Here is a 12729-nt window from a genome sequence, read left to right as displayed (position 1 = left end):
GTTTTAATGCAGATGCCTCTCGTCCAATCAAATTAATTCTAAACCAAAACTGTGAACTGAAACTTCAACCTTCTTGCTATAAAAGTACTATAACCTTTCCCTTTTCCCCGCATAACTTTCATGCTGACAAGACGCTTTTACACCATGCTGCTGCTTACTTAAGATGACGTTCTAATTAAAAATGCAATTTATGTATTCAAATATAATTAGGAAGTATCTTATCTGAAAAAGGATGATTTGATATGCATGGAAAAAATAAAGATTGTGATTTTTCAAGATATGTTGTGCTAAATTGCGTCATCATGCTTTCCACTCTGCCACATTAAAACCACAGTTTCACTACAATAATATGGCGCAGCCGGTTTTCGACCCTACAGGCGTGGAACTTTAGTGCAGTTTATTTCAACTAATCTCACATCGTTTAACGAATGGATAAAATAAAAAAGGTAACTATTCATCTGAATTCCCAATCAAGCCACTACGGTCTTCTCGGTCATCTACGCAGTATCGTAAGCTGTTGGGAGGTCCACTGCTTTCATCTACGTATATTTGAAATCATTACATGTATACACACATATGTATACATACATGGTAAAGTGCAGAATCACCCACTTATATGGCACGTATCGATGTGTACATGGACAAGGGGAGTATGCAATGCCCAGTTTGTGCAATTCTCTGATGTTTTTTTCAAGTGAAAATAGGTCGATGTGTACATGGATACCGAGTTTGTGCGATTCTTTGACTTGTTATGATGCAGAATCGCCCACTTATATGGCGTATATCGATGTGTACATGGACAAAATCAAGGAAGTGTGCAATGCCAAGTTGTGCAATTCTCTGATTTTTTTTAAGTGAAAATAGATCAATGTGTACATGGCTACCGAGTTTGAGCAATTCTTTGACTTATTATTTTCGAGTTCGTGATTTTGAGAAATGCACAAAGCAGTGAGTGATTCTGCACTTTCCCCTACATATATTCCTAATCTGGTCTTGATAACAGAAGAGTACCCAGTTTTCAATAGAGCATTCTTTAGAACTGCATTTCCTGACTTTGTCAGACACCTTTCAAATGCTTTGCTGAATTTAATAATAATGTTACCCAAGATATTTGCATAAGTTTTTGTTTACGAAAGTTAGGCATTTCTTAATATGATTATATTTGTCCATGGCTATTTTGACAGCATAAGAAAAAATAGCCTTTAAATAATTACAAAGGAACTTAATTTAAAATTTTTTAAAAATGTTAAAAAATTTTAAATTAAGTTCCTTTGTAATTATTTGAAGGCTATTTTTTCTTTTCAGATTTTATATTTTGACCAAAGGGCATTTTTTCCCCCTTTTTCAAATACATACACATTTTGAGAACATTAGGGCTAATACCCTTTTGGACTAAAGATAACACAATCTTAACAATTTCCGACAAACAGTCTTGCGTGCTGGAGATATGTTTTTTTTTATACACTGTTGCTATTGCTCGCTTTGAAATCATCAAGTTTGTTTACCAAAAGTTTGTTAAATTTTTTCTGATAATAAAACAATTTTGAAATTCAAGATTCATGATTCTAGGTGCCCATGTTTTGTGGAGGAGCATGTTATTCAAAATGTGATGGCTCTATCTATCGTTTTTTCCACATTGCAAGAAACATACACACATTAAGGCATATTCTTCAATATTGAATTTCTTTAACCCATGGGAAAGCGCGTTGGGTGTGTCATACCCCATCCCTACATAAAAGTGGAATATTCCTAACTTGTGAAACTGAAATTCTGTGCTGTATTCAGTAGCTGAGTTTCTAGTTGTGGTTGACTTTCAGAATCGCTTTTTCTTTGTCTGTGTGTTTCAGAAAAGATCTATCGGTATATTGTTGGAACTGGGGTATGACACATCCCACGCGCCTGTTCGCGTAAGTGTTTTTCTGACCGAATATTTAGTTCAGATATTAATTTCTGGAGTGTAACAGTAAATATTTCTACTCGCAAGTGATTTTAAAGTACTTGACATTAAATTCTTGAAAATTTTTAACCACATTATCGTAAAAAGAATGACTCCCTATGAATTGGAGATGCAACGCCTGTGAGATTTATTAGAAATATTTGAAAGCGATGAAGATTGCATTTCGGAAACTGAAGATGAAACTAGGAATATTTTCTACGCTGTTTTGGTTTCGAAAAAGATAAAACATTAATTCCTGATGTTCCTAAAAAAGGAAAAACTGTTCTTATACTTTCAACATTATATAACGGTCATACTATAGATGATACTATTGTAGAAAATAAAATGTCAGCAATTATATGCTTTTATAATATGACTAAAGGACCAGTGGATATGGGGTCAGCCAATTATTCAATTGCCAGAATAACAAGGAGGTGGCCAATGGTAATTTTCTTTCCTGCACTGAATATTGCTGTAATAAATGCTTGAATTATATTACATTCAACTACTAATCCACCAACCAGAAACAGAAGTCTGTTTTTGAAGGACTTAGCATTACAATTAATGAAAACAAGTATTGAACAAAGATCAGAGATTAATACTTTACCAAGAAACTGACGTACTGTATGCAAAACAAAAGCAGAAGTTTCGACGAAGAATTAAAACGAATACATGAAATTCAAAACAACTAAATATGAAAGATACGATAAATTTTTTGCCCTCACGCCAAGGACAGAAGAACGTGAAAGCAACGTTTAAAATGAGAAAACATTCTGTGCCAAGAACACATGAATGTATTTCGTGAAAAGAAATAAAATAAGCATTGTTTATTAGAGACACAATGAAACTTAGAGGCATGATGTTTATTTTTTAATTATTTTCATTTATCTTAACTTTAAGATTATTTTCGAAATTAATTTTTTGAAACCCAATTATTACTCACATATTTACAATACATGAAAACAAGAAAAACAGCTTTAAAACTAAATAAAACTATTTTTATCATATTTTAAATATTGGGGTATATGATACCCCACGCGCCCACTCTAGTAACTTTTCTTGGTGCGACTTCCACCGGGTTAACTATAATGCAGGGTGACAAATACTTGGTGGCAACAATGTGAAAAGTGATACAGCCCTTTATAGTGATTCGAAGCAAAATGCCGTTTCAAAACTAACAGCCCTTCTGGGATAACACCCCTTTGGTCTAAAAATATCAAATGCTTTGCTGAATTTAATAACGATGTTACTCAAGCTATATTTTTTAATGAATACTTCCATATGTTTTTGTTTACATAAGTTAGGCACCTCTTAATATGATCGTATTTGTCCATGGCTATTTTGGTATCATTAAATGATGAGACAAAATATCCATCAAAATAGCACAGGAACTCATCAAATTTAATATAAAAAATATCAATAAAAATATAAATAGGTATTTTTAGTGTTTTAGATAGGAGAATGCAAAAGTTTGTTTATGAACTATTTATAATGTCTCTAGTGCAAAACTTTATTTATGAACTGTTTTTAACGTTTCTTATAATTATTTGACCTTTAATCTTAACAGTCAGAAGGTATCTCGGTTAATCTTTGGATTATGGTAACTTGGCGATTTTTTGGCAAAAATTTGGCGACCAATCCTGCTACAGCAACCTGCTAGTTTTTGTTTGGACGCCATTTTGTTTTCACAAAGTAAAAGCATTTTTTTTTTCTTTTTTTTTTACTCAACATTTTTTCCAACAATCTGCTAGCCGAATTACGCTTATGCTAGAACTTTTATGGAACATAAGTGGGTTGATCTTTACATTATGGAACTTGGCATTTTTTTGGCGAAAATTTGGCGACCAACTCTCCTACAGCAACCCTCTATTTTTTTTTTCCCGCCGCCATTTTGTCTTCACGAAGTAAAGACATGTTTCTTTTCTTTTTATCTACTGAACACTTCCTCCAACAATCTACTAGCCGAATTACACTTATGCTAGAAATTTTATCTAACAAAACTGCTTAATCATGACAAATATTCACTGCAAAATTGGGAAAAAGTGCACAATACCATACTCCTTACGCGTTTTTCAAAATAACACATACACATAAACCATGTACACGCTGACTTATATTTACTTAAAAAAACATCCCAGAATTGCACAAAAATGGCATTGCGCACACTCTTCACCATATCCACGTACACTGCTTTTTTCTCATAAATTACAAAAATTTCACAAATACATGCCAATTTTCTCAATCTTTAAACCCGGTAAAAAGAACATATATGAAATTACCTGATCGCGAAAAAGTATTTACCCTTTCCAAATATGAACATTTCCACATATAAAATAAATAAAATATCCAAAAACTTTTACCTCTAAATCATCTATTACATTATACACGTCACCAACGAATTCATGCTGCAAGCATTACAAATACTTAGTATCAAATATTTAAATTATTTCCATGCACGTTTACTTCAACTTAAACGTGTACCAAATTCCTACAAACATAAAATTCACAAAATAACTATCATTTAATTAAAATATCACTAAACCATGTACACGCCGACTTATTTTTACTTAAAAAAACATCCCAGAATTGCACAAAAATGGCATTGCGCACACTCTTCACTATATCCATGTACACTGCTTTTTTCTCATAAATTACAAAAATTTCACGAAAATACATGACAATTTTCTCAATCTTTAAACCTGGTAAAAAGAACATATATGAAATTACCTGATCGCGAAAAAGTATTTACCCTTTCCAAATATGAACATTTCCACATATAAAATAAATAAAATATCCAAAAACTTTTACCTCTAAATCATCTATTACATTATACACGTCACCAACGAATTCATACCGCATTACAAATACTTAGTGTCAAATATTTAAATTATTTCCTTGCACGTTTACTTCAACTAAAACGTATACCAAATTCCTACAAACATAAAAGTCACAAAATAACTATCATTTAATTAAAATATAATTAAATTAAAAAACACTACTTAAAATATAAATGAGCACATACATTAAATTAATACTAACATAAATACCCATTTCGAATTCACTTTAGTTACGGCCATGGGATCCAAAAATTCACGAACACTGTTTCACACAACACAGAATAAAGCCAAATACAAAATTTCCAGATTTTTCCCGATTTCCCCCCTTTTCCGATTAAAGAACCGAAATTCGTCCATTAATATCACATGACATATCCTATGATCTCTCATTTCCCTCACACAAAATAATGCGTAACAGGGAACTGAGTACTGCTCACATTATTACCAAAGTCCCAGGTAGTAACCTTTATCGCCTCCAAAATGTCGCCAAACTACCAGTTACCATATTGTAAAGATCAACCCATAAGTGCTTAATCATGACGAAAATTAGGTGCAAAATTGGGAGAAAGTGCAGAATCATCCACTGCATGCCGCGTTTTTAAGAATTGCACATATATGGTATTCATGTACACGTCGACCTATTTTCACTTAAAAAGACATCCCAGAATTGCACAAAAATGGCATTGCGCACACTCTTGACTTTATTCATGTACACTGCTAAAGTCCTAGCTAGTAACCTTTATCGCCTTACCAAAATATCGCCAAGCTACCTGTTACCATATTCCAAAGATTAGCCGGTATCTCTTATTGGAAGAGAACATACCAATATAAATTTTTTTAATTAAGTAAAAAAGCAATCTGAGTTTGTTGTAGATGATTTCAAAGACTTTGTTTTCCCAAGGGGGGGATTCTGTAAAATTCCTTTTTGTTCCTAAAAAAGAAAGAATTGCATTTGATTGCACTCATAACTGATAGAGTTATTCAAAGCGCATGTGAGGCTAAGGTTGCCGTTTTTCCTAATTTTAAATGACTCATTGAAATCAAAACCAAGCTGTTTAGTCACTTAACCCCTCACCTGGCGACATTTCTCTGTCACTTGGTAATGTTTATACTCTATTTTGATCACAAAAGGAGAATTTACCTTTTATTTGGCGACTTTATTTTTTTAAAAAAATTATTCTCTAATAGTTTCATTATATTAATCAAAACATTGATCACAATAAGAGATGCATTTTCCATGTTTTCGTATACAAACTGGCGGTACTTTGGTAAATCGAAAACAATATTCGAATAACAATATCTGCGAACATATTAAGCGGAGTGTACTGTAACTTGGCAGCCTGTTTATTCACATACTTAATCTATGAATTAAAGCATTAGCATACAACGATGCAGATTCCGTGTTTATGAAACTAAAGTAAAAGTATACATCGCAGTAGAATAAAAGTGTGAAAAATTACATTTTTATAGCAAACAGTTCTTTGTTTAACCGGTACATTCAACCACACATACGAGAAATAAAATTCGGATTACCTGTTAAATACAACAGAATAATTCGCTGCATATTTGTAAACAATTTGACTTCTAACACACTGCGATAACTTTAAGGCACAACAAGCCATTCTTGTAGAGAAATCTGCAGCCAGACATTGAATATACAAATATATCTTATTTTGCACCTTCTAAGTCTTTCTGTCCATAGGGCGAAAAATTAAGCTTAGGTCCATACCATCCTATTCGAAGCTTATTTTTGAAATAACATAGCATGAAAATGTAAATTTACTGAAAAGAGATGTAATGAAGATCAAGTACTCTGCAAAAATCTGGACGGTAATTATACAAAACTAGTTATATGGAAGACTTCCATAAAGTAGTTCCAGCGAAGAAAACATGCCAGCAATCTCCTGAAACTCTAAGTGGGCCTTTTATCTTCGCTATTACCAAGGAGGTTAGAATAGTTCTAACCTCCTTGGCTCTTACGTAGAATCTTCAATTCTACTTAACTTTTGTAAGAGCAAAGATCAGGTGCTAACTTAAAGTTTTAGGAGACTGCTGGCGTGTTTCCTTCGCTGGAACTACTTTATGGAAACCTTCCGTATAACTAGTTTTGTATAATTACCGTCCAGATTTTGCAGAGTACTTGAACTTCATTACATCTCTTTTCAGTAAATTTACATTTTTATGCTATGTAATTCCAAAAATAAGCTTCGAATAGGATGAATATTTGCACATTCTACTGAACTGCCTAGATCTGAAGAATTTCTTTTACTTCCAAATTTTTACCTTATGTCTGCATAACCCGCATTTATTCCATTCGTCTTCTTATTATTGATAGGAAAAAGTAAAGTTATGAGAGAGATTTAGAATACTGAAGTTCATATGAATGTTAATACTGGGAACAAATACGGCATTCTGTCATGAAAAAAAGCAGAAAAATATATTGGAAAAATTTTCACTTTAATATTTTAAGACGAAAAATCTCCACTGTTATTTCGTCTATGGGAAAACCCATGTTAATTTCAAAACGTACTTAGAAAAATTAAACTTTGAGTTTAAAAACGTGAAAAAAAAATTCGTTTAGATTTTTTAAGTCGAAAACGTTTCACTTTAAATTTTTTAGGAAGAAAAATCTCCACTTTTATTCTGTCTATGGGAAAACCCATGTTAAATTCAAAATGTAAGGGGAAAAATTTAAACTTTGATTTTGAAAAGTCGAAAAAAAGTCATTTAGATTTTTTTAGGTCGAAAAAGTTTCACTTTAATTCTTTTAGGAAGAAAAATCTCAACTTTGATTTTGAAAAGCCGAAAAAAATTCATTTAGATTTTTTTTTGGTGGAAAAAGTTTCACTTTCATTTTTCTAGGAAGAAAAAAAATTTTTATTGGTTACCGTATACTTCATTCTCGCTCTAACCCTTTTTCTTTTGAGTTGTAATATTTCTGAACCTGAATCTTCAGAAAACGAAATCATTCTGATTTATTAAATTCCTTCTAAGTGTAGAATATAGTCTTCAAACAGAATATTTTAGTATAAATAAATGCATTATAGACAAAAAATAAGATTAAAAATACTTCATTATTTTTCAGGCCCTATTCCTGAAACTGGTTAAGGTTCCTACTCCTGACTTATCCCATTCGGCACATTTTCAGAAAAAATATTCATTTCTTGTTCATGTTTTCCATACTCAGACACATTTTTTTTCCCTTCTTATATGTTATATTTCACTATTGCTCTTTGGCTTGGCAGGAAGTTTTTTCATGGATATTGCATACCTCTCCTATGCGTCTGCAGCTAATTTAATAAATTACATTACCAACTAGTGTAAATAATATCTCTAGATATATAGTATTCTCTTGAATGTTTGCTTAATATGTAAATTTGTGAAGCATTTCTGTTTGAATACTTGCATTTGAATTTTTCTTTTTAAAATTAATTCATACTAAAATGTATTAAGGGTTCATTTAAGTTACCAACGTTGGACCATGATATGGAGTTCATGTCAATATTATATGTTTTGTATGGTACTATATGCAAAAATGTTTCTCATATCTGTGAAAAATTAAATATCAGATGTACTCAAAGAGCTGCAAGAACTCTAAGTAATGTCAGTTTGAAATGCGTATCTTCAGTTAAATTGAATATATTGAAGTTACGTTGTATTATTATTTGGAAATTCATGTCAATATTTCCTGTTATGTAGGATTTTATTTGCTATGTATCATAACTTAAATCATTCTCAAAAAGCTGTAAGAGCTCAGTGTTTGTCAATTTGAAATGCATATCATAAGTTACAAGGAATATATTAAAAAGCTTTGAGACTTGTAAAAATAATGATCATACTCTCTGAAAAAAAAAATATTCCGAGCTGGAAAATTTTTATATTCTAAGTTGGGAAAAAAGATGACAAAGTTTCACTTCCGTGACTGAACATTAATTCCATGTCCAGACATCCTTTCTTTTTAGATGTTTTACACAAATATGGCTCCCTAGTGAATTTAAAATATCACATTACAATGTGGATATTCTTCTCTGTAGTTAAAACTTCTGTAGCTTGTTAAAAATTTATGGCTGTGTTAAGTTCAAATATAGCAGTGTTTATGAAGGTCTGCGGTAAATGGTGGGATCACATTAAGAATCCGGGTGAAGTTTTCACATTTGATAGAAATAAAAATATAACGTATGTTCGGTGATTTAAATACAATGTGTACAAGAAAATCCAAGATATTTTTGTAAAATATTTCAAAGAGTCAATCTATGTTAGTAATATATCTGAAACCTCCTGCTCAATTAAAAGGAGTGTTCTGAATATATTCATGTAAATGTCTGTAATGTAAAATAATAGGAAATGAAATGCTGTTGGTACGTATTAAACTGGGGTAGACAATAATAAGAAATTTCATATTGTTTCGTATGTATTTGAACTAAACTGGCTAGAGATGTCCATGTATTAGTTCAAGTAGATTTTATGTTGTGAAAATTTATTTTTTCTGAATTAGAAGGTTTAATTCAAAGTCAGTAGATCTTTAAAAAATCCGTATAAGTCTGTATTTATTTTTAGGAAAAAAAGAATCAGAATATTAACAGGGATATGTTTTAAAAACATGATAAAGGTTAAATGTAAGGCAAAATGTCTAAATGGAAAATAGAAAGTTAAAAATTTACATTTGTTTGACACATTTCGTGAATCCTTTGAACAAAAATGAGATGTGTAAAAGAGAATCCGCGACGATTTTGTATAGTGTTTCAAAAAGTTAGTATAATACGTTAGAAGAGAAGGTTCGGAGTATCACCCGTTAAGTGTTAGTAACGTAAAAAAATAAGAAGAAGTATAATATGCTAAGTAAGCTATATGGAAGGAAAATCGTACTTATTGGTTTAAATTTGCAGAAAATATTATCCATGAAACCCTCTAGAGGGAAATTATATGCGTGTAAATTCCAGCTTAAATTTCATAGACAGAGAAATATATATGTAATTTTACGCTTCGAGAAATGGAGGTGCGACATCAATAAGTATTTAAAACATTAAGAAAAACCTTAAGTAAGAGGAAAATAAAAGAAAGAAAAAAGAAATGAAAGGAGAAAATTTTTCAAAGAATTAAAAAAATACTTTTATATAAAAGAAAAATTAAAAATTACTTTTTGAAGTAAAATACAGAAAAAAAGAAAAAATCGTAGGAAAATAAGTACAGCTTTTGTAAAAGAAATAAAGTGAAAAATGTAAAACACGGAAAGGAAAGATTAAACTGAGGGAAAAAAAAAAAAAAACTTTTGTAAAATAAAATGAGAGAAAAAAATTGTGAAAACATATTACTTTTATAAAATCTATTACTTTTGCAAGTTAAATGTAGGGGAAAAGAATGTAAAACTTAAAAATGTGGAAAGAAAAGAAATATTTTGTTTGTATATTCCAGGTGATAATGCCTGATGACGTCACGAACAGGATATTGCACGTTCGGAGCATGGACCTTATCAGAAATAGACTAACCCAGTGGGCGGGGCGTGCGTCACACACATGTCGGGCAGAGAGAGTAGAGACGATTTAGTTTATCGTAACATTGAAACATATGGAGTTTGTATCACATAACTCTTTTTAATTATTAAATGTGATACGTTGTATAAATGATGAGATAATAAAAATCACAGTTTTTGCTAATAAGATTTTATATATCTCATGAAACCACTTTTTAGTGCATTTTGAGTATTTTTTTTACTGCATTTCGAGCATAAGCGTAATTCTTGTCTAAACATCATTACTTTGATAAAACGGTAAAAACTCTAAACAAAAAATTTATGAATTTACTTTTGCCTACAAATAAAGTAAAATTAAGTAACATTGATAGCACATGTTGCTATGAAACAAATAAGGTAAAATTAAACAAGATTCGGTAATTTTTTTTTTAATTTTATGAACATTTTCAGGCAGTAGTAGCAAATATTTATCATTTCAAATGTTTATAGAAACCAAGGATTGTTTTATTTATTTTTTCTGTTTTCAAAATTATTATGGTATTAAAAGATGATCATTTATGACAATATTAATAACTCATAAAATTCGGAGCATAAACTTTTCTGAGTGTAATGAAAAATTTTTTTAAAATTCGCAGTAAATAAAAAAATCTTTATTCGGAACTAGAAATAAATTAAAAAATATAATTACTATAAAATACAAGATATTATATGTCCAATCTTAAATTTTTATTAATGCGCCTAAAGTAACCTTGTAATTTTATATACCTGTAAATACTTTAAGCAGAATGACTATACATCCATAAATACATATGTATGAAAGTAAACAATTTAGGATATTTGTTGCATTGAAAAATTCGCTTACTTCACTTTTTATTTCAAATATTTGTAAAAACAAGATTATATCTATTTATCTATTAATGTAAATACCCACACACACATATATATATATAGAGAGAGAGAGAGAGAGAGAGGAAGAGAAACAGATAATATGGTTTATTGATGCTTAAATAAAATTAATTTAGTAAATCTGCTTCGAATATTTTCTCTCTGTTTGGATTCATTGTAACATGCAACTGCATGATGCATTCTGATTTTTAAATATTGAAATATCACTGCTTTAATTAATTTAATCAGGTGGTTTTTATCTGGCTCATCATCATAAATATGGTCTTGAAGAGAAGGAAATATATGTGTTCCTATGCTTTTTAAGACTTTTAGAGTCATGAAATTTATAATATTTTTTTTATTCAATTTAAACTCCTTTTCAGTCTGCTTAAAAATTATTTCTGCATTTTTGCAGATCTTTCGGACGTCACTGGAAGGAGAAGTAAAACCTTTACATCCAGATTTATAATATTTGAAACCTGGCAAACCATCATATGGTTCTGTTGAAACTAAAGCTGAGAAACAGATATTACATTTTACTTTATAAGCTAAGCTTTTAACAACAAAACCAGCTATATAAGATGTATACTTTTCGTTCTTAAATATTCTTATTTTTGATTAGTTATAATGCTAGGAATTAAAATTTACCTATAATTTTAAAAAGCAGCACAAAATTATAAATTTTAAAGAAAAACTTTCAAAAATTCATTTTTAGGCATTTTAGTATTTAGTTATAGTTTTAGTAATTGTAAGAGAAAATTACTTGGTTGAATTTTTCTGTTAGTTCAGATTTAAAATATTATTTTCTAAAGGAAGAAGTTACAAATTCGCTTACATCATAGGAAAAGCTAAAAATATATACAAGCCTGAAAGCATGCAACAGCTTTATAATTATTTAGAACGTTAATTATGCTTGTAAAACATGCTAAGTATTTACAAAGCAATCTCAGTGTCAAAAATAAAAATATTTAAAAATTCTTACTTGTGAAATGAGACACTACCACCACTTTTTTCGTGACAATTGTACGCGCTGCAATAGCCAACCATTGCTAATTTCTGGAAGTCGTCCCTACTCCTCCGGATGTGATAAAGGTGACAGCCGGGAACGCGCCAGACAAGGGAGAAAACGCAATTGGGTTAGTCTATTTCTTATAAGGTCCATGGTTCGGAGTTGATGACGTACTCCTCGGTACATTCCCCCCCCCCGTGAGCGCCACGCAGCACCAGCGCCACAAAGCTATAAACCAACGTTTTATATCTACTCATGAATAAAGATAAAATAAAAAATTAATTAAATTAATAACAAATAATTGAACAATAAATTTAAGTAGCGGAACACATTTAATTTTAGGCTCCGACTGAATTAAAATCCTGTATGTATATAGAACAGAGAGTCAATCAAAATAATATAATTAAAAACCTATTCATGTATGTGAAACTTTGTTTTTATATTTACGCGACAAATAGAAGTGCCTTCGTATAAGTCCGACAAAGGGAGGTGAAAGGGAATACTGGCCACACTGCTTGTTTTAATTCTACAAAATTATAAGGAGTATAAAATGTATGTAAATTTTCATCATATACAGAGAATAATTTATGAA

The 12729-nt window shown here is 30.6% G+C and overlaps 1 protein-coding gene across 2 annotated transcripts in view; it reads right to left on the bottom strand.

Annotated features, from left to right (window-relative positions):
• The window catches only part of mRpS31 (mitochondrial ribosomal protein S31), a 75386-nt gene extending 63167 nt beyond the window's left edge, over window positions 1-12219 (bottom strand). Inside the window, exon 1 of one of the 2 annotated variants that reach the window (XM_085827206.1) lies at window positions 12111-12219. In XM_085827206.1, coding sequence (XP_085683332.1) covers window positions 12111-12175 — 65 coding nt within the window. In that variant the 5' untranslated portion in view covers window positions 12176-12219. Of the gene's footprint in view, window positions 1-6306; window positions 6459-12110 lie in introns of those variants that run through there. The other variant, XM_085827205.1, reaches the window with a different exon arrangement.
• Between the last annotated feature and the right edge of the window lie 510 nt (window positions 12220-12729).

The sequence above is a fragment of the Stegodyphus dumicola genome, chromosome 11 (assembly GCF_044657685.1).
Source record: "Stegodyphus dumicola isolate Sdum_Otavi_A_Nest chromosome 11, ASM4465768v1".
Taxonomy (NCBI): Eukaryota; Metazoa; Arthropoda; class Arachnida; order Araneae; family Eresidae; genus Stegodyphus; species Stegodyphus dumicola.
The sequence above is the reverse complement of the archived record's forward strand: the minus strand, read 5'-3'. Positions and strand labels throughout refer to the sequence as shown.